The 21,113-nt window shown below is 58.9% G+C and overlaps 2 protein-coding genes across 3 annotated transcripts; one reads left to right on the top strand and one right to left on the bottom strand.

Moving 5' to 3' along the window:
• The first annotated feature begins 1,581 nt into the window (after positions 1-1,581).
• On the top strand, positions 1,582-9,919 carry GRN (granulin precursor). 2 transcript variants are annotated; one of them, XM_004041572.4, is made up of 13 exons: positions 1,582-2,146; positions 5,963-6,107; positions 6,231-6,356; positions 6,472-6,556; positions 7,045-7,157; positions 7,259-7,394; positions 7,508-7,617; positions 7,854-7,980; positions 8,180-8,277; positions 8,367-8,612; positions 8,832-9,065; positions 9,158-9,388; positions 9,478-9,919. In XM_004041572.4, the coding sequence occupies exons 1-13, from the start codon at positions 2,025-2,027 to the stop codon at positions 9,613-9,615; spliced, it is 1,911 nt and encodes a 636-aa protein (XP_004041620.2). In that variant the 5' UTR covers positions 1,582-2,024; the 3' UTR covers positions 9,616-9,919. The 2 variants fall into 2 exon arrangements, with proteins under 2 accessions (XP_004041620.2, XP_063562432.1); XM_063706362.1 differs by lacking the exon at positions 1,582-2,146 and adding an exon at positions 2,228-2,418.
• A 95-nt stretch (positions 9,920-10,014) lies between these two features.
• On the bottom strand, positions 10,015-20,701 carry FAM171A2 (family with sequence similarity 171 member A2). The gene is made up of 8 exons (XM_031011750.3): positions 20,427-20,701; positions 16,735-16,962; positions 16,409-16,501; positions 13,246-13,404; positions 12,989-13,168; positions 12,774-12,890; positions 12,531-12,657; positions 10,015-12,007 (listed from the first exon to the last, which is right to left on the bottom strand). Exons 1-8 carry the CDS (start codon positions 20,542-20,544, stop codon positions 10,549-10,551), a joined length of 2,481 nt encoding a protein of 826 aa, XP_030867610.1. The 5' UTR covers positions 20,545-20,701; the 3' UTR covers positions 10,015-10,548.
• Positions 20,702-21,113: the final 412 nt, after the last annotated feature.

Genomic DNA, 21,113 nt, shown 5'->3' with positions numbered 1-21,113 from the left:
TGTTTAGTGGGACTGCTGGCCCTTACCTACCAGATGCCAGTGTCCCTCCACCCTGAGTTGTGACAACCCAGATTGTCTCCAGACACTCCTAAATGTCCCTGGCCGGCAAAATTGCCGCTGCTCAAGAATCACGGCTTTGACGATTAGACTTTGTGATATTTGTTTCAGTCTGTTTAGGTTTTTTTTCTTCTACCTGTATTTTTTTCTGGTTCTGGGTGGTTGTAATTAGTAGGTTATTGATCGATTCACCTAACATTTCATGAAAGTTTCATGTGTGTGTGTGTTTCAATAGAAGCATAAACTATACTCCCTAGTCTCAAGATACACAGGAAGGAAAATAAGCACAAATGTGTCACCAGGGCACAGACTAGTCCTAGGTCCTCAGCAGGCCAGGTGTCTTATCCGCTGTCTGGGTCTGCTCTAGCTCCAGGCGTAGAACCCCTGCCACACGACTCCACAGCTCGGTTGGCACCCTTTCCCTCCTCCGACTTCTGCTGCCTCGAGCTTGGTTAGCCATCCCCCTGCCCCTGCCTCATCCTCAGCTCCAGTTCCTTGCTCAGGCTGCAGCAGTCTCCATCCCCTGTGCAGACACTGCCCTTCCTCCACGGCCCAGTATCAGGCTTTCCCTGGGCCTCTCCTCTCTCCTGGCCCATCTCCCATCACCCATCTCTGCCTGGCCCAGGCCCTTTGGCACCAAGCAGGCTAACTCTTGTCACTGGCTAATCTGTTCTGTGGTACATTTTCTCTCTTCACCCTCCCATATCAATTCCTCGAAGGCAGGGCCGATCTGGAGACTAGGAAGCCACTTCCCTTTCGACAGCCCCCGCCACAGCCCAGCCCGTGCCAGGCACCCAGCAGCTCCTGAAGCCCACTGGCATTGAACATGGCATTCAATCCCTGCCAAGCCTGCCCTTCCCATCTGGTTTCCCAGGGCCCTTCCCAACACCTCCTCCTCCACCTGCCAGTTAAAATCTTCCCAGACTCAGCTCAAGGAGATGCTCCTAAGGTGGAATGAAATCTCTTCTTCCCCACCTGGAGACAATCTACTTCCTCTCCCTACACCTGGCAACTGGCGCACAACCTTGTATCTTAAATTAGATTCAGCCTGAGACTGTCTCCCACCAATCCCTGCTCCCTGTCCTGCTGAGCACCTTGAGGAAAGGGCTTTGGGGCTGTTTATCTTTGTCCTGGAAACCATCCTTCAACTCACTCTGGGGCCTGCCTAGCATGTCATCCGAGTTTGGAGAGTAGGGCAGAATAGGGCAGGACAGGACAGGACAAGACAGGGCAGGATAGGATAGGAGCGAGCCAGCCCAGTAGCTCACACTTGTAATCCCAGCGCCTTGGGGGGCTGCGGTAGGAGAATCGCTTTGGGAGCAGGAGTTGCAGGCCGCAGTGAGCTATGATCAGCTTGTCTCTAAAACAAACACACAAGTCCGGGCGCGGTGGCTCATGCCTGTAATCTTAGCACTTTGGGAGGCCGAGGTGGGCGGATCACGAGGTCAAGAAATCGAGACCATCCTGGCCAACATGGTGAAACCCCATCTCTACTAAAAATACAAAAATTAGCTGGGCGTGGTGGTGCGCGCCTGTAGTCCCAGCTACTCTGGAGGCTGAGGCAGGAGAATCGCTTGAACCCGGGAGGCAGAGGTTGCAGTGAGCCGAGATCGTGCCACTGCACTCCAGCCTGGCGACAGAGTGAGACTCCGTCTCAGAACAAACAAACAAAAGGATAGAAAGGGGAGCACAAATATTCCCAATTCATAACACTCCCTCGCACTGTCAATGCCCCAGACACGCGCTATCATCTCTAGCAAACTCCCCCAGGCGCCTGCAGGATGGGTGAAGGAAGGCGACGAGCACCGGCTGCCCTGCTGAGGCTGTCCCGACGTCACATGATTCTCCAATCACATGATCCCTAGAAATGGGGTGTGGGGCGAGAGGAAGCAGGGAGGAGAGTGATTTGAGTAGAAAAGAAACACAGCATTCCAGGCTGGCCCCACCTCTATATTGATAAGTAGCCAATGGGAGCGGGCAGCCCTGATCCCTGGCCAATGGAAACTGAGGTAGGCGGGTCATCGCGCTGGGTCTGTAGTCTGAGCGCTACCCGGTTGCTGCTGCCCAAGGACCGCGGACTCGGACGCAGGTAGGAGAGCGGCCGCGCAGACCATTCGCCTGCTCCTGCCCAGGGGCCCGGCCAGGGCCATGTGAGCTTGAGGTTCCCCTGGAGTCTCAGCCGGAGACAACAGAAGAACCGCTTACTGAAACTCCTTGGGGGTTCTGATACACTAGGGGGAGTTTTATGGGAAAGAGGAAGCAGTAATTGCAGTGACGCCCCGCTAGAAGGGGCTTTCTACCTCCCCAGCATTCCCCCAAAGCAGGGACCACACCATTCTTGACCCAGCTCCACCCCTGTCGGTAGGTGCTGGCATCTTCCCCTCTCCTGGTGGTGGTGGGTGGTTCCCGCGGCGGCCTGGAGCCGGAGGGGCGCGCGACCCTGGGCTGGGAGCTCCGAGGGCCTGGGAACGAGGCCTGAGACCTTGGCTTCTCGAAGGTAGTAGGGACTTGGGAGTGGTGACTGAACCTGGTCTGGCTCCTCCTTACTTCCTCTTGTTGAGGGTGGGACGAGCTAACTTCCGCCTCTCCCAGCCACTTTTTCCTGCTCATTTGCAGCTAGGTTGGCTCCCCTTTTGGGAATTTCCTCTCCCCTTGGCACTCGGAGTTGGGGGGTGCCATCTAGTGGAAGATAACGGAGCTAGGGTCTTGAAGAGGCTGCTGTCCCCTCTGGCTGTTTTGGCGGTGTAGGGTGGCATGAGAGACTGCGACTCGCCTCCTCATCCCTGTTTCTGTATGCGTGTGCGTGTATTCAGTAGAAGCATACACTACTCCCTCAATTTAGGGTAAACAGGAGGGGCCACATGCACAGGCAACTCACCAGGGAGCCGAACACTCCTGTGCAGACAGACTCCCCTTCCCAGCAAGCCATGGCAGCGGACAGCCTGCTGAGAACACCCAGGAAGCAGGTGCCAGCTGCAGGTGCTTTGCCTGGGAGCTGTGGGGCTGAGGAGAGGGTCCACTGTCCAGGACCAGTCAACTTCATCCTTATCTGTCCAGGAGGTGGCCTCTTGGGGATGCTGAGTTAGGGGAGGGGCACTTGAGGAAAGCCAGGTGGAGCAGAGAGGATGTGAGTGACTGGGTGGGTGAGATTTCCTCCCCTCCCCCCGCAGTGGTATCCACACCTAGACTCGTGGGGTAACTGAGGCACAGACAGGGAGCAGCTTCTCAGGCCCTCACAGTTGGCAATTCTAGGATTAGGACCCAAGTGCGATTTCCAGGCAGTCCCTGTACCCTGTTTCTGTTGTACCTGTTGCACCATTCCCAGGCACTGCCCATCGTGCCACTAGTGATATGAACCCAGGTCCAATACGCTCTGGGGCCATCAAAGCCTGACGTCACCATGACCTGATGTGTGACATGTTATAGGTGTCCCTTGGTATCTTCACGGAACTGGTTCCAGGACCCCAAAATCTGGGTGCTCAAGCCCCTGATATAAAATGGTGTAATATTTGCATATAACCTATACATACTTTAAATCATTTCTAGATTACTTATACCTAATACAATGGAAATGACATGTCGGCTGGGTGCGGTGGCTCATGCCTGTAATCCCACCACTTTGGGAGGCCGTGGCAGGTGCATCACCTGAGGTCTGGAGTTTGAGACCAGCCTGACCAACATGGTGAAACCCCCATCTCTACTAAAAATACAAAAATTAGCCAGGTGTGGTAGCGCACACCTATAATCCCACCTACTTGGGAGGCTGAGGCAGGAGAATTGCTTGAACCCGGGAGGCGGAGTTCGCAGTAAGCTGAGATCGCGCCACTGTACTACAGCCTGGGTGACAGGGCAAGACTCCATCTCAAAAAAAAAAGAGAAAAAGAAAAAGAAATGCCATGTAAATAGTTGTGATCCTGAATTGTTTAGGGAATAATAAGAAAGAACAATCTGTAGATGTTCAGTATAGATGCACCCATCCTAAGCCTAACTACATTGTATACCTCAGCAACAATGTAACATTTTCAGGGGGTTTTTTGTTCTGTTTTTTGAGACAGAATCTCAGTCTCACTCTGTCACCCAGGCTGGAGTATGGTGGCGCGATCTCTGCTCACTGCAACCTCCACCTCCCGGGCTCAAGCGATTCTCCTGTCTCAGCCTCTTGAGTAGCTGGGATTGCAGGTGTGCGCTACCACGCATGGCTAATTTTTGTATTTTTAATAGAGATGGGGTTTCACCACGTTGGTCAGGCTGGTCTCGAACTCCTGACCTTGGGATCCGCCCACCTGGGCCTCCCAAAGTGCTGGGATTACAGGCGTTAGCCACCGCGCCCAATATATTTTGATCCCTGGTTGGATATGGAGGGCTGACTGTACTTAACATCTCTAAGCTTCAGTTTCCTCCTTTAAAAGTAAAGGTGTGGCCGGGTGTGGTGGTTCAAGCCTGTAATCCCAGCACTTAGGGAGGCTGAGGCGGGTGGATCAGCTGAGGTCAGGAGTTCAAGACCAGCCTGACCAATATGGTGAAACCCCCTCTGTGCTAAAAATACAAAAATTAGCCAGGCGTGGTGGCGAGCGCCTGTAGTCCCAGCTACTTGCTTGAACTTGGGAGGCAGAGGTTGCAGTGAGCTGAGATCGTGCTACTGAACTCTAGCATGGGCAACAGAGCAAGACTCCGTCTCAAAAAAAAAAAAAAAAAAAAAGTGGTGAGCAGACGTGGTGGCACGCTCCCACAGTCCCAGCTACTTAGTAGGAGGCCAAGATTGGAGGATTGCTTGATCCCAGGAGTCTGAGTCCAGCCTGGGCAACATGGCAATACCTCATCTCTAAAAATAAAATAAAAGTAAAGGTATTAATTACTACTTTGGATGGTTGTTGCAAAGAAATAAAATAATGGAGAGTCTTGTAACTGGCTCCCAAGAGGCTCAACAGACATTACTGTTTTTGCTTCTTCATTATGAGTTACCTCTCTGGCCACCCCACTGAACTAGCTGGGCTAGCTGAGCCTGGGAGAAGAGTTGTTTAGGAAGTGAGAGGCTGCTCCCCACAGAGACTCAAGGCTCAGTTCCTCCTGGTGACTCAGATGGGCAGCCCAGTGGGCACACGTGGTCTCTCTCCACATGTGGCTGAGTTTCACTTCCAGAATAGATGGAGAGGCAAGGGCAGGGGTTAGCATGCTTGAGGAATCTCAGAGGGCCCTGGTGGTGTGGGGGACCCTCAGAACACAGGTGTCTCAAAGGCTGACCCAGCTTCTGTGTCCCCTTCCCTGGGTAAGGAGGGGACATTCATGGGCAGATGGTGACCTCTGGGGAAGGCAGCCCAGACTCCAGTGGCCACCATATTTCCTTTTTCACAACTTTCTCACCCCTGTGGTTTCCCATGTCATCATGTGGCCGCTTCCCGCAAGGCCTTAGCGGGGTACAGGTATGAACATAGTGTCAGGCAAGGAGGCATCTGGAGGGGAACCCTGGCTTTTCCTGGGGGGACTCCCTCCCTGCACCCTAGCCCTGTCCTCTCCCATGGCTACTGATGCCTTCCCCTCACCCCAGAGGTGGCCCACATGTGCACAGATCAGACCCACAAAAATCACGTCTTCCTGACTCTCATAAGCCTGCCCAGTGAGGCCCAGGCGTTAGGCCATGTGCTGGGGACTCAGACCCACACATATACGCATGTCAGCATTCATGCTTACAGGTCCGCACGTGCTGGGGCATGTGTCACACACAGAGCGCTGTAGGAAGCTGACTCTCAGCCCCTGCAGATTTCTGCCTGCCTGGACAGGGAGGTGTTGAGAAGGCTCAGGCAGTCCTGGGCCAGGACCTTGGCCTGGGGCTAGGGTACTGAGTGACCCTAGAATCAAGGGTGGCGTGGGCTTAAGCAGTTGCCAGACGTTCCTTGGTACTTTGCAGGCAGACCATGTGGACCCTGGTGAGCTGGGTGGCCTTAACAGCAGGGCTGGTGGCTGGAACGCGGTGCCCAGATGGTCAGTTCTGCCCTGTGGCCTGCTGCCTGGACCCTGGAGGAGCCAGCTACAGCTGCTGCAGTCCCCTTCTGGTGAGTGCCCCTCAGCCTAGGCAAGAGCTGGCAGCCTAGGTTTTCCCAAAGGGTCATCTTGGATTGGCCAGAGGAGGACGCCAGGCACAAGTCTGTGGTTTATCATTTCCCCTGTCTTTCCAGGACAAATGGCCCACAACACTGAGCAGGCATCTGGGTGGCCCCTGCCAGGTTGATGCCCACTGCTCTGCCGGGCACTCCTGCATCTTTACCGTCTCAGGGACTTCCAGTTGCTGCCCCTTCCCAGAGGTGAGCGTGCCATCAGCCCAATGGAGGGGCTTAGGTCTGCATTTATGCTTTTCCTGCACTCTACCACCTGCAGATAAAAGGGCCCTGCCAATGCAGGTTTCTCTGTGTTCCACAGGCCGTGGCATGCAGGGATGGCCATCACTGCTGCCCACGGGGCTTCCACTGCAGTGCAGACGGGCGATCCTGCTTCCAAAGATCAGGTGCAGCCGGGGTGTGGGTGCAGGGCAGGCAGACAGGCAGCATGTGGAGTCTGGAACCCAGGAGCCCAGCTGGCGGGGCAGCCCTGATTCCTGCCCTTGTGCCCTCATTCATATGGCATCTGTACTAAGCAACAGCCCTGCTGTGGACAGAGGGGCAGCACTGGGGATAGGAGGGTGCAGGAGAAAGTGCAAGACTCCAGGTCCAGGCATTGTGGGGGTGGGGAGAGGTCGGGGTGGGGAGAGGTCGAGCTGGGCCGGTCTAATACCAACCCATGGTCAGTGGGTGCCCCTTCCCCATGCCATCTTGCTGAGGGAGGGACTGGATTGTGAGGAGGGTGAGTTAGGCCTGCCTAGATCACTGAGCCTTAGTGTCACCCTCAAACCCCAGTAGCTGGGCTTGCAGGCCCTGGTGCCACCAGCTCCTTGTGTGATGGGGGAGTCACCTTTCCAGAGTGGGCTGGTAGAATCCTGGGTCATCTTGTCCACAGGTAACAACTCCGTGGGTGCCATCCAGTGCCCTGATAGTCAGTTCGAATGCCCGGACTTCTCCACGTGCTGCGTTATGGTCGATGGCTCCTGGGGGTGCTGCCCCATGCCCCAGGTACAAATCTGGGGGAGATGGGGGTATGTGGAGGGAAGTGAGGGCAGAGCTGGGGGCCAGGGGCAGGGGGTGAAGACGGAGTCAGGACCATTTTTTCTCAGGCTTCCTGCTGTGAAGACAGGGTGCACTGCTGTCCGCACGGTGCCTTCTGCGACCTGGTTCACACCCGCTGCATCACACCCACGGGCACCCACCCCCTGGCAAAGAAGCTCCCTGCCCAGAGGACTAACAGAGCAGGTGAGGAGGTGGGAGAGCATCAGGCCAGGGGCTGGGGCGGGGCCTCATTGACTCCAAGTGTAGGAAAAAGTTCCCTCCATCCTGGCTGCCCCTCACGCTTGCTCCTCTTCCAGTGGCCTTGTCCAGATCGGTCATGTGTCCGGACGCACGGTCCCAGTGCCCTGATGGTTCTACCTGCTGTGAGCTGCCCAGTGGGAAGTATGGCTGCTGCCCAATGCCCAACGTGAGTGAGGGGCTGGAGCCAGCTTGGCTGTGTGCCCCCAGCCACCTGGCCCTGACACGCACCTTACAGGGGCTCTGTGGCATGGGGCTGGCTGGCTGCTTGCTGGGAGCCTGGCTGATGCAGGGTTCATGCCACCCCCTAGTGGGGGATTGGGGCAGTGCCAACCATCAGCCTGGCTGCTCCCTTTGTGCTACTGAGCCTGGAAGTGACAAAGACCCACCCCTGTCCCCACTCAGGCCACCTGCTGTTCCGATCACCTGCACTGCTGCCCCCAAGACACTGTGTGTGACCTGATCCAGAGTAAGTGCCTCTCCAAGGAGAACGCTACCACGGACCTCCTCACTAAGCTGCCTGCGCACACAGGTACCAGAGGCAGGGCGCAGATACGGGGGTGGGGCCCCCTTTCCTCCCTTTTAGGCCTGGCCTTAGGATCACGGCAAGGTGGTGTAAGCGGTACCCTCCATCTTCAACACCTGGTTCCAGCTGTGGAGCCGGCAAAGGGTTGATACCCCTGAGGGTCCCCAGTGCCACTTCTGAACTGTCCTCTCTGCCTCCCTCACAGTGGGGGATGTGAAATGTGACATGGAGGTGAGCTGCCCAGATGGCTACACCTGCTGCCGTCTACAGTCGGGGGCCTGGGGCTGCTGCCCTTTTACCCAGGTACCCAGGGGTGGCGGGTGGGTGGGCTGAGCACAGTGTGGCAGGCAGCTGAGCCCCAGTGCCCACCGGCCCTTCTCCATCTGCCCTAGGCTGTGTGCTGTGAGGACCACATACACTGCTGTCCCGCGGGGTTTACGTGTGACACGCAGAAGGGTACCTGTGAACAGGGGACCCACCAGGTGCCCTGGATGGAGAAGGCCCCACCTCACCTCAGCCTGCCAGACCCACAAGCCTTGAAGAGAGATGTCCCCTGTGATAATGTCAGCAGCTGTCCCTCCTCCAATACCTGCTGCCAACTCATGTCTGGGGAGTGGGGCTGCTGTCCAATCCCAGAGGTATATGGGAGGGGACAGTATCTTGGCCTGGGCAGGTGGGTGGCCAAGCTCCTATTGCTTTCTGCCCTCCGCATAGCCCATAGGTGATACCGAGCTCTGTCAGATTCGTCCCCAGCTGGAGGTGCTGTAAGCAGGAGAGGCGGGCTGGAGTAGGTAGGGGCTCGGCACTGCACCCCACATAGTGGCTACCTACAACGCCCTTTCCTGCCCACCCCCCAGGCTGTCTGCTGCTCGGACCACCAGCACTGCTGCCCCCAGGGCTACACGTGTGTAGCCGAGGGGCAGTGTCAGCGGGGAAGTGAGATCGTGGCTGGACTGGAGAAGATGCCTGCCTGCCGGGCTTCCTTATCCCACCCCAGAGACATCGGCTGTGACCAGCACACCAGCTGCCCGGTGGGGCAGACCTGCTGCCCGAGCCTGGGTGGGGGCTGGGCCTGCTGCCAGTTGCCCCATGTGAGTGCCTCCCTGCCTGCCCCTGGATAGGGGAGCTAAGCCCAGTGAGGGGACAGGAACATAATGCCATTCTGTGCTCCCTTCCCCGCCAGGCTGTGTGCTGCGAGGATCGCCAGCACTGCTGCCCGGCTGGCTACACCTGCAACGTGAAGGCTCGATCCTGCGAGAAGGAAGTGGTCTCTGCCCAGCTTGCCACCTTCCTGGCCCGTAGCCCTCACGTGGGTGTGAAGGACGTGGAGTGTGGGGAAGGACACTTCTGCCATGATAACCAGACCTGCTGCCGAGACAACCGACGGGGCTGGGCCTGCTGTCCCTATCGCCAGGTCAGTGCCAACCCCCATCCTGGGGCTGGGTATGGCCAGGGACCAGGTCCCACCTCGTCCAACCCTCTCGCCCCCCTCTGACCATCCAGGGCGTCTGTTGTGCTGATCGGCGCCACTGCTGTCCTGCTGGCTTCCGCTGCGCAGCCAGGGGTACCAAGTGTTTGCGCAGGGAGGCCCCGCGCTGGGACGCCCCTTTGAGGGACCCAGCCTTGAGACAGCTGCTGTGAGGGACAGTACTGAAGACTCTGCAGCCCTCAGGACCCCACTCGGAGGGTGCCCTCTGCTCAGGCCTCCCTAGCACCTCTCCCTAACCAAATTCTCCCTGGCCCCCATTCTGAGCTCCCCATCACCATGGGAGGTGGGGCCTCAATCTAAGGCCTTCCCTGTCAGAAGGGGGTTGTGGCAAAAGCCACATTACAAGCTGCCATCCCCTCCCCGTTTCTGTGGACCCTGTGGCCAGGTGCTTTTCCCTATCCACAGGGGTGTTTGTGTGTGTGCGCGTGTGCGTTTCAATAAAGTTTGTACACTTTCTTAACAGTGTCTGATTTGCCGCCCTGCCTGCCCTCCCCAGGGCCCCAGAACAAGGATTCACGTCCACTGCCAACACTCCCCTCCCCTACCCCACAGAAAGACATACACAGCCTTAACCGCACCAGTTTTATATTTGCTGCTGCCCACATCGGCTGTATCACATTACCCCCTAGTCCCCAGAGCTGTCCCAGCCACCAGCCCTGTGACATCGTAGCCCAGAGATGGGCTAGTCAGCAAGCAGCACCCCCTCCCCTCCCAGGGGTCCACAAAGAACGCCCCCTCCCTTCCCAGCCCTCACACTAGCAGCTGAGGCTGGGTCACCCCTCCTGCTTTCCCACAATAGAGCTTTCTATGTACAGCCACGTCTACACAGGCACTGCTTCCCCCCAGCCCTCCTCCCCGGCACCTCCCCGCGGGGGTCTGGACCCCCCCCTTCCCCGGCTTGGAGGCAGACACAGGGTCCCTTGCAAGACACGACCCAGCACCAACCACGGAACAGCTCCAAGGCCCCTGGGCCCCTCTCCGGCCTGGGGCTGGGAGCTACGCGCGAGGGCCCCCGCAGGCCCCCGGGGCGCGCACCCTGGGTGCGGGCCCGGGCGGGAGGGGCGGTGCCAGGCCCTGCGCGGGCGCTACTTGACGTTGAACACCATCAACGGCCGCTCCTCCCGCCGCTGCCACGGGCTCTTCTTGTCTCCCGCCTCGTCGCCCACCTCCGCCCCCAGCTCGTCCTCCGGGCTGGTGAGCGAGTCGCGCCGCAGCTCGCTGGCGCTGCTGCGGGAGCTGTCCCCGCGGCTGCGGCCCCGCCCCCGGGGTACCGTGGCCGCCCGGCCCTCGGGCGCCGCCACCTCGTCCAGCAGCGGCGTCAGCGAGTTGTCCTCCGGAGAGCAGAGGCCCGTGCGGCTCTCGCTGCTGCTGGGCTCCGTGTCCTCGCTGAGCGCCAGGCGCGGGGGCGCGGGCGGCGGCGGCGGCGCGGCAGGCGGGGCGCGCTCCCGCTCCTCCCTCGCGGGCCGGCGGCGCGCGGGCCGCGCCTCGTGGACATCTACGCCCGAGTCCAGGCTGGCGTCGGTGCTGCGTGCCCCGCCGCCCGCCTGCAGGTCGATGTAAGAGTGGCGCACTTGCGAGTTGGAGCGCCCGTCGAGGGACACGAACCAGGCGCGCGGGTGCGGCTTCACGCCCAGTTCCAGCAGCTTCTTCTCGGTCAGGGCCTGCAGCTCCCCGTTGAGCTGCGCCATGGTGGACTCGTTGAACAGCACAGGGATGGTGACTGAGCCACTGACGGGCGCCGCGCGCCCGGCCCCCCACCCCTCGCCGCCGCCCCCGCCGCCCTCGCCCCCCGGGCCCGAGTGGCCCTGCATCTGCGGGCGCTGGGGGTCGGGCTGGGGAAAAGCGCGCGCCGGGCCGGGTGCCGTGCCCTCCGGCGGGGCCGGCTCGTCGCCCACGCCGGCGGCGCCCGCCTCGCCGCCGAGGCGCACGTAGTGCGCGGGGATCACCAGGGTGGGCATGACGTTGCGGTAGACGTTGTCCTTGAGGTGGTCGATGGAGCCGCAGAAGATGAGCTGCCCCGCCTGGCCCAGCGACGGCGGCCGCGCCAGCTGGTCCACCGACTGCGACAGCAGGAAGTCGGGGGTCTTGCCCTCGGCCGCCCCCTTGTGGCCCAGGTAGTGGTCGAAGGGCGGCGGCGGCGAGGGCGGCTCGTGCAGGAAGGCCGCAGCCCCCGAGGGCCCGCGCCGGTACTCCTCTAGGCCGGGCTCCAGCCCGCCGGGGCCCTCGGCCGAGCGAGCGCCCTTGAGCCCGGCGCTCTCGCCCCCGCGGGCACCCGAAGGCTCGGCGGCCGGGCGGCTGGCAGAGCGCGGTTTGGTGCGGAAGAAGTCATCCCGGGAGGAGGCCAAGTCCCGGGAGCTGGAGAAGGCCGAGTGGAGGGGGCCTGGAGGCGGAGCCTCGGGGTCCCCCGACGGGGCGGGTTCCAGGGGTCCCCCACAGATGAGGTGGAGCTGGGACATCGAGGTGGCCTGGTCTCGTTTGTTACCGTCAGAGGGCCCCGAGAGCTGCAGTTTGCGGTGCTGTTGCCTCGGCTTCAGGCAGCGCCTCCTGGAAGGGAGGGAGCAGAAGGGGCCGCTCAGGAAAGGGTGAGGGCCAGAGTTGGCCCCGAACCCCCTTAGATGCGGGACAAGAGACGAATATAGTGGAAGAGGTGGGGAGAATGCCTGGGGTGCTCAGGAGAGATGGCGGGGAGCCGCCGTGTCCGTTTGGCGGTCCTCTCAGGGTCAACTCTGCACTCCTCTGCATGTAGGATGTGCTGCGAGAACCAGGGATGAGCATCTAAGCTGTCTATGGGTGTGTCCGGCCTGGAGTCCTCTGCGAGAGAGAGCTGGGCTGGTAGGGGCAGTGGCAGATCTCTCTGGAGGGGCCGGGCTGCAAGTCCTTAAGCCCTGCCTCCCCTCCCACCTCCCCGCTGTCTTCAGCCACCAGCACCAGCCCTTCAGGTCTTAGCATGTTTGCAGGAAGTCTTTTCCTGTCTGCCCCTTGAGGACCAGAAGTGGATTTTATGCATCTTTGGGGCCCCAGGGCCCGGTACAAGTGCAGGGGAGGGTGAGGGAAGCCCGGTGCTCACCGACAGTAGTAGATGAGCAGACACAACAGGATAAGCACCAGCAGGGCCAGGGCTGCCAGGATGGTGAGCAAGAAGATGGTGTGGTAGGTGCCGATGTCCTGGATGCCCGACGTGATGGTGACCAGCCCTGTGCCAGGCGAGGGCTTAGCGTTCAGGTGTAGACACCCTTCCTGCCTTTCAGAAGTCTGCTCTCCCTGCTCCCCTCCTCCGCGGCCTCTACGCCCACTGCCCCACTACTCTTACCAGCCGTGGGGGAGGCCATGGCGGCCACCCAGTACCCCAGCTGGGGGGAGACGAAAGTCCAGTAGAGCTGCCGGCCTTCCTTCCGGATTACACCAGTGCCATTGCGCACCCACAGCCCTGGGAGAGGCAGGGGTTTTGTCACACTTGAGTCGCTCCCACTCAAGTCCCACTTTCTTCTCTCAACTCAAGCACCTGCAGCCCCCTGAGGCACTTACCACTCTTGGGGTCAAATCTCCAGGCTGGAATGCTGGTGCCCACGGTGAGGGCACGAGTCTCGGAGGGCACGGGCAGGGACAGGTGAATGGGGCCTGAGAGCGGCACTTCTGTCCCATTACCTGTCAGCAGGTGCACGCTCACAGCAGTCAGGGGCATCAGCTCCAGCCAGGAGCCATTGCCTGAGGGAAGAGGGTACAGGGCTGAGGGCTGATCCTGAGCCTGGGGAGACCCCATCCGTGCTGGGCACCCAGCCTACCTGAGCTGGAGGCCTCAGTGCCCAGGAAGGCAGGGAAAGCCCGCATTTCCTGCTGGGTGCTGGCAGGCGTGAGTGACGCCCAGAGCTGGCTGTAGGTGGAGCTGACAGGCAGGCGGGCAGCCCGGCGCTGGAACTGCACCAAGGGCTGGGAGCGGGCACCTGGAGGGAAAGAGGGGCTGCAGTGGCCTGACCACGGACAGGGATCCCCAGGGACCAGAGCAGAAACCCATTATCTAAGGAAAAGGGGACATGAGGTCAGGCCACTTTGGAAGGCCAGGGAGGGTGATGCCTTGGGGAGAAAGCTGAGCAGTCATGGAATGTTAACCTAGAAGGGACATGGACCTGAAATCTCTGTGTGACCCTCAGCAATTTACTTGCTTTAGTAGAAAGTTTCCTTATAGAACCTATAAAATGTTGCGATCCAGATCCTCAAACAGTATTGTCTACTATGTGGCAGGCACCAGGTTAGACATTGGGGGCCCAAAGATGAACGTCTGCTGTGATGGGAATGTTTTCTAGGTGTGCTGCCCATTATGGTACCCACTGGACACACGTGGCTGTTAAGCATTTGAAATGTGGCTAATGTGACTGAGGAACTGGATTTTTAATTTTTAAAAATGTAATGATTTTTTTCTAGGTGGGTGCAGTGGCTCATGCCTGTAATCCCAGCACTTTGGGAAGCCAAGGTGGGTGGATCACCTGAGGTCGGGAGTTGGAGACCAGCCTGACCAACATGGAGAAACCCTGACTCTCTTAAAAATAGAAAATTAGCTGGGCATGGTGGTGCATGCCTGTAATCCCAGCTGCTCGTGAGGCTGAGGCAGGAGAATCGCTTGAAACTGGGAGGGGGAGGTTGCGGTGAGCTGAGATTGTGCCATTGCACTCCAGTCTGGGCATCAAGAGCGAAACTCCGTCTCAAAAGAAAAAAAAAAAAGGCCGAGCGCGGTGGCTCACGCCTGTAATCCCAGCACTTTGGGATTCCGAGGCAGGTGGATCATGAGGTCAGGAGTTCAAGACCAGCCTGGCCAAGATGGTGAAACCCTGTCTCTACTAAAACTACAAAAATTAGCCAGGTGCGGTGGCAGGCGCCTGTAATCCCAGCTACTCGGGAGGCTGAGGCAGGAGAATCGCTTGAACCCAGGCAGCAGAGGTTGCAGTGAGCCAAGATCATGCCATTGTACTCCAGCCTGGGCAACAGAGTGAGAATCCATCTCAAAAAAAAAAAATTAATGAATTTTTAATTTAATTTACTTCAATTTAATATGTAGCTAGTGGCTACTGCATTAGACAGTTTAGGTCGTGTGTGTGTGTGTGTGTGTGTGTGTGTGTGTGTGTGTGTGTTGGGGTGGAGGGGACAGACATACAAACAATTCCAATACAGTATGGTCACAGCTAACATTTATTAATCTTTAAGCTATGCTGGGCACTGTTCTAAGCAGGTTACCTATATTAACCCCTGCAATTAGGAAAATAGCCCCTGAGCTAGGTGTCTTTATGATCAACCTCGTTTTAGAGGTGCAGAAATGGAGGCACAGGGGTTCAGTAACTTGCACGAGGTCACAATCCTCGAGCCCGGATAGAAGCCCAGGCCATCGGGCTCCAGGCCCATCCTCTGCCATGCCATTCCTCCTGCCTTGCTATCCAAATAGAGGGATGCAGAGGACTAGGGGAGCTGGTCTCACTCAGCTCAGGGGAGGCCCTGTGGAGTCTTGGAGGATGTGGAAGACTCAGCCAGGAAAGAAAGAGGGAAAGGACATCCAGGAGGCCTGGCATGAGAAAGGCCCAGAGGCGTGGGGCAGAGGGCGGCCCGGGCTCTGGAGGGTGCAGTCAGCTCTGAGATGGCACCTGGGCTTGGTACTGAAAGCAGTAGGCGCCATGCAGGGGCTTCAAGCTAGGGGGCCACAAAGGGTCCACTGGTATTTTAGAAACCTGCAGGGGCACTTAGAAGCTTGGGATCAGAGTGACGAAGGTGAGCAAACAAGAGCAGCTTGGTGAGGCCGGGTGAAGTGACTCGCGCCTGTAATCCCAGCACTTTGAGAGGCAGAGGTGGGTGGATCACCTGAGGTCAGGAGTTCAAGACTAGCCTGGCCAACATGGCAAAACCGTCTCTACTAAAAATACAAAAATTAGTCTGGCGTGGTGATGGGTGCCTGTAATCCCAGCTACTCAGGAGACTAAGGCAGGAGAATCCCTTGAACCCAGAAAGCAAAGGTTGCAGTGAGCCGAGGTTATACCACTTCAGCCTGGGCAACAGAGCAAGACTCCATCTCAAAAAAAAAACCAACAACAACAACAACAAAAACTAGCTCCATGACAAGGGCTCAAGCTGAGACTACAAACTGGGATGGGGTTCCTCAAACTCCGAAACCCACCATGGCCCTCTAAGCGGAATGGAGCCCCCAAACCCTCACTGTCCTCTACTACCCTCCACCTGATGTCTCCCCCTGGCCTCCCTCTCCAGTGGAGGTGCCTCTGCTTCCCCTTCACTCCTGAGTCGAGGGCTGACTGCTCGGTTTGACAAGCTCTCACCCAGCCAGGTCCCCTCGCAGGTTAGGGCCGTCTCAGCACTGAAAGCAGCTGCCCTCCACTCCACTGCCCTGCCTGCTCTGGAACTATTTCAGGGCTTGCAATGATCTGTCTTCCTACTTGTCTGTGAACGTCCAAAGGCAAGGAGCGGGTCTTCTTCCTCACCGTGGTTCCCAGCACCAGCCACAATGCCTGGCACAGCCTAGGAGTTGAAGTAAGTACTAGCTGAGCGAGACCAAAAGCCTGGGGGTAGACCAGGAGCTGCAGGCTTGCTCTGGGCCTTGCACTTCCTGTGCACCTGTGCATCCAGCAGGTGCACAACAAATCTGTGTAGACCCATTGAAGATAAAGATGGCAGGGAAGGTAGGAATAGATGGAGAATAGAAACCACGAGAAGCCCCGATAACTGTAAATATTTATTGAACACCTTCTGTACTGTGTTTTTTCACTTTGTGATTTCTTACTCCAATTTGATGATGTAGGCACTAACCTTCCACGTCTTACAAATGAGCAAATTATGGCTCAGAGAGGTGAAGTGACTTGCCCAAGGACACCCAGCTAATATAGGACAGTGGAGGTCTCTACACCCAGGTCAGGGGAAGGAAGAAGAGTTGGCGTGGGTGAGGGGGAGCCTTACCGGGAGAGCCTAGGAGAATGTGCACCAGGTCCTCATAGAGGATGAGCGTGGCCGGCCGCTCAGGGAGCAGGTAGAGGCTGACAGACGCATACACTGCGGGAGGGATGGCCGGTCAGCTCCAGGAAAGCCCACCCCCTACCCCCCAGCCAGGCACCCCCTCCATCTGAGTCCCAGAGGCTTCACCCTCCCTCAGCCCCCTCTGTGTACCCCAGCCCAGGCAGCAGCTGCTGGAAAGCCTCCCCCTCCACCCCCAAGGAGACTATTTTGGGAAGGGGCTGATGGAGGGTCAGCTGCTGTCCCCCCCCTCCACCTGCCCCTGCACTCACAGGGCAGCTTGTCAACACGCCAGGGCACAGAGTTGGTGAGGAAGCCAGGGCGGGCAGCAGTGACCAGCACCCAGGTGCCCAAGCGATAACTGAGGGGCAGGGTGGCCACACCCTCTGAGTCTGTGGTGCCAGCTGCCAGCAGAGTCCGGTTCCCAAACACATCCACTGAGGCCCGGGCCAGGGGCACCAGCTCCCCGCTCACATACACCTGCACCTTGATCAGGATCTCTGTGGGCAAGATGGGGCGAAGGGAGTGAGGACGAGGGAGGGGGAAAGAGAACTGGGGGAAGCCCCAAGATCAGAGGAAGGAGCTGTGTTTGGGAGAGTCTTTGGGGCTGAGGCTAGAGAAGGCATGATTTAAGACCCAGCATTCACAGAGCACTCACTGAAACCTCCTATCAGCCCATGCAGGAGGCGGGACTATTCCTGTATTTCATCGTCTAACACATGCGCTGTGTCACATTTTCACAATTCTAAACTCAGGCTATGCCTATGATTGATGATGCCATCGTTATAACTGGCAGCATTTCTTCCTTTCTTACTGGTACCTGAAATCATGGTGCATCTTACAGTCAGTGGTGTATTGGATTTGATAATATATGCTCTTAGTCCATTTTACAGATAAGGAAACTGAGGCTTAGAGAGTTTAGATACTTGGACTACAGCTAAGTGGAGATCTGGGATCCAGACCTGGCAGTCTGCCTCTAGAAGCGACATTCTTAACCCCGGGCCTGGGGAGAGGAGAAGGACAGGAGGGCTGAGAAAGGCTAAGTAAAGCTGGGTCCACAGGCGGAGAGGAGAAGGGTCAAGATTCAGCAGTTTGAAAGGGAGGATGGAGGCTAGGGCAGAGTTTGGGGTCTTGGGAAAAAATTGACAGGGGACACTAGGAAACTGGTCATTCCCATCATTCATCCTTTTCCCAGAATCCTTTGCACAAGTCTGTTTCCCTTCAGATTTAGGGACTCACCCCAACCCCCTGCCCAAACAAATTACTCCTGCCTCCTCCCCCTCACATGAACCGCTTGCCCCCTCCCAGCTGGTCAGCTACAGTCAGTCACCATGGCAACGCCCTCATTCCTCCCAGGAGATCAGGCAGGGAGCTGGGGCCCTGGTAAGGGACAGGAGATCTAGGGGGGAGCAACCCAGGCCCAAGAGAACTATTGTGGAGGGGGCTGGGGAGGGAAGCCCAAGTCTTTTGCTTTCCAGGGATGCCTCTGCCCACAGCCCGTGGAGAATCTGGCCAGGCCATCAGGCAGGCGTCCTGCCCTCAGATGGCGTGATGGGGAGGAACCAAGCCTTGAGTTGTTCCCATGGATTCTCCAGGCAGTCTCTCTGATCCAGGGCACCCCTTCCCATCAGCACAGCCCCTCCCTCAAGAACACACTTCGCCCCTACCTTCCTGCTAACAAGGTGTGTCATGCATGTATGGACACCTCAGTGGGGGGCCCAGGAGACAGGTGGGAAGTGGGCTGAGTGCTGGATGCAAATCTAGTGGGGGTTGGGTATGGAAGGAAGAGTCTGGAGCTGAGAGCAGCAGGGCCTGGGGAGGTCAGTGTGCTGTGGAGACTTCGAGGAGAGGGAAGGCCTTAGAGTGGAGCCTGACACTCAGCAGTGACAGGTGTCTTAGCTCAGGCTCCCAATCCGGAGCCAGCGCCACGCCTGCCCTAGGCATCCCATCCAGCTGTTCCCCTGAGCCCACCTCCCCTCCCAGGCCAGAGCCCAACCCTGCAGGGTGGGTGCACACTCCACTCACTCTCGCTCTCTGCTCCTCCAGGAAGCTGGCACCCCTCTACTGTTTTTTTGCACATTTGATGTGATTTAATTCTTACTTCAATTTGATGATGTAGGCACTATCCTTCCATGTCTTACAAATGAACAAATTATGGCTCAGAGAGGTTAAGTGGCATGGGGTGGGGGGAGGGTAGAGCCTAGGAGGACGTGCGCAAGGTCCTCATCCATCCCCCTGCCAACACCCATTAGGAATTCGGAGAAGCTAGAAGGTCCTGGCTACTCCCACCTCCATCCCGGGCTTAGGAACAGCTGGATAGAGCAGCTGGGGAGAGGGACCCCGAGTCTGAGATACGGTCATTTGAGGGAATGCCTTGGGTTCAAGAGTCAGAGTTTCAGAAGAGGGAGGGGGTTGGGGAAACAAAACTGGGGTGGGCTGGTAAGGATCTGTGCCAACCTTGCGGGTGGGGGAGAAGGGGGCAGGTGCCTAGCAGATTCCCTTCCCCCTTCCCCTCAACCTGGGCTCCCCGCCAGCTGCCCCAGAGAACCCCCTATCCTGGCTCTATTCCAGCCAATTCCCTGGGCCCCTTCCCCTGAGGTGCAGGGACTTGAGGGGAGGGGCGTCCTAAGAAACTAGGGCTTCTTCCTACTAAGAAAAGCCTCATCTCCTCCCCGAGAGAGCTGGGGGAGACTGAGGCAGAGGGTGAACCCTACCCATTCCTCGAAGCCTGACATTCCATATAGTATCCACCTCTCCCGGCTCTAGGCCTGCCTCAATCCAGGAGGAAATCCGACCCCCTCCCTTCATCCGGACCCCACTTCCCTCATCCAGACCCCCCCACTCTGCTTTTCCTGCCAGCTCCTTAGTGTGGGGGGTGAGGAGTGAATACTGCTTCAGGCAGGGATGGGGCCCACAGGCAGGAGAGGGAGAGCAGGACCCGGGAGGTGGGCTCAGGACTGGAGTGGGCAGAGGCCCCCAAGGGTCCAGGCCTGCCTGTGGGGTGTGTTGTCAGGGTCTTGCTCCCCCACCCTTTCCTGCTGCAGGAGCCGGCCCCACCCCCACCTCACACACCCACCTGCGCCCGGTGAGTCGCTGGGAAGGGTCTCCTCCACTGCGAAGATGTGAGATGAGGAGGGGGTGATATGGGGGCGGGCAGGGGACAGGAATGCCAGGAGGCCTGCTGAACGTGGGGGGGGGACCCAGGCACCTGCCCTCCCAGCCGGCACTGCCCACAGCCAGCTAGCTCAGCATGGCTCCACGACCACAAGCCTGCCATGCTCCCTCAGCTGGGAATCACAATGTACCCCCTTTTCTTAGAGGCCCACAACTGCGGCTCGTCCTCCGTCATAGGCTCACAAGCATTTATTTGGTGCACCCCAAATTCTAAACCAGGGGGGCTGGCTGGGAGCTGTCAGGCTCCAGGGCAAAGAACCCCATTAGAGCAGTCAATCCCGCCCACAGCCTCACCCACTCCCCCTTCTCCCCTCCCCCCTTCAAACCCAGCTCCAGGCTCCCAGCCTCCGGTCCCGGCCTAGGGTGGCAGCGGATGCCGGCGCCCCCACCCAGCCGGGGTCGGGAGCGAGGAACCCGCAGGGGGCTGCGGAGCAGGCGCCCGCCCCAGCCCGCCCCTGGGCGGGTGTCTTCGGTAGACAATGGCTCAGGCAGCAGCGCCTCGCGGACCAGGAGGGAGAAAAACAAATAGGGAGAGGGCGGCGGCGCAGATCCTGGGGACCCTCGCACTACCCATTGTGTCTCCCCAAGACCCCCGCCCCGCACGGCCTCCCTCTCCCCGCCTCCACTTTCCCCCAGAAGCGCCAACCCCAGATCGCTTAGCTCCCCCCACCCGAATCCAGGGAACAGAATACCCCTCAATTCACGAACGCCGCGAAGAGGGGGCTGACGGGCGGGAGCCTGATCAGGGGGCGCAGGCCCGCGATCGCGGCCCCTCCCGGCTGAGACTCACCCTGCGGGCTGGGGGGCTCCGGCGGCGACTTGCCGGGAGCCCGGGAGGCGCTGCCGAGCAGCAGCCCCAGCAGCGGCAACAGCCGCGCGAGGACGCTGGGGCCACTCGCCGGCGGCATCGCGGGGCTAGGCCGGGCCCTAGCGGTCCATGGCTCCCGCCTGGTCCCGCTCGCCCGGCCCCGCGCAGCCCCAGCTCTGCGCCGCGCCTCGCAGCTCCGGCTCCCGCTCCCGCTGCGGCGCCCGCTCAGCGCGATTGTCTCCGACCGGAGCCGCCGCAAGCGCCCCCTGCAGGCGGCGCGCCACACCGCTGGCCCTCCGGCACCGCCCCCTCCCGGCCCCGCTCCGCCCGCCGCCCCCCAGTACTGCCCACCTTCAGCCCACCCCGCAGCCCCCCAGCTCTGCGCTCCCAGACTCTGGGCTGCAAAGGAGTGTCGGGATTAGGGTCCCATCACCCGGGTTTTTGGGTTTCGAGAGTCCCCAAAATTTGGTGCGAAATTTGTGTGTGTGTAGGTGGGGAGTGGCTATTGCCTACAACACTCTCAAGGGGTACGGTCATGAAAGTCTCAGAAAAATGTAAGAACTCCCTGCTCGATGGCCCCCTTCTCCCGGCAGAACACCTAGGCAGTGCTGGGGTGATAGCAGGGAAGTCCCCCTAGACCCCCCTAAGTCTTTTTTTTTTTTTTTTTTT

This window comes from Gorilla gorilla, chromosome 4 (genome assembly GCF_029281585.2).
Source record: "Gorilla gorilla gorilla isolate KB3781 chromosome 4, NHGRI_mGorGor1-v2.1_pri, whole genome shotgun sequence".
Lineage (NCBI taxonomy): Eukaryota > Metazoa > Chordata > Mammalia > Primates > Hominidae > Gorilla > Gorilla gorilla.
Note: the sequence above shows the minus strand (reverse complement) of the source record. Positions and strands in the feature narration are given on the sequence as shown.

Excerpts from the sequence above, each read along its gene's own strand:
- GRN (XM_004041572.4), top strand. The coding sequence starts at position 2,025 with ATGGGAGCGGGCAGCCCTGATCCCTGGCCAATGGAAACTGAGGTAGGC. Across the intron at positions 7,395-7,507 it reads CCAGAGGACTAACAGAGCAG|TGGCCTTGTCCAGATCGGTC; the intron begins GTGAGGAGGTGG and ends CTCCTCTTCCAG. Across the intron at positions 8,278-8,366 it reads GCTGCTGCCCTTTTACCCAG|GCTGTGTGCTGTGAGGACCA; the intron begins GTACCCAGGGGT and ends CATCTGCCCTAG.
- FAM171A2 (XM_031011750.3), bottom strand. The coding sequence starts at position 20,544 with ATGCCGCCGGCGAGTGGCCCCAGCGTCCTCGCGCGGCTGTTGCCGCTG. Across the intron at positions 13,169-13,245 it reads CACTGAGGCCTCCAGCTCAG|GCAATGGCTCCTGGCTGGAG; the intron begins GTAGGCTGGGTG and ends CTCTTCCCTCAG. Across the intron at positions 12,891-12,988 it reads GAGATTTGACCCCAAGAGTG|GGCTGTGGGTGCGCAATGGC; the intron begins GTAAGTGCCTCA and ends TGCCTCTCCCAG.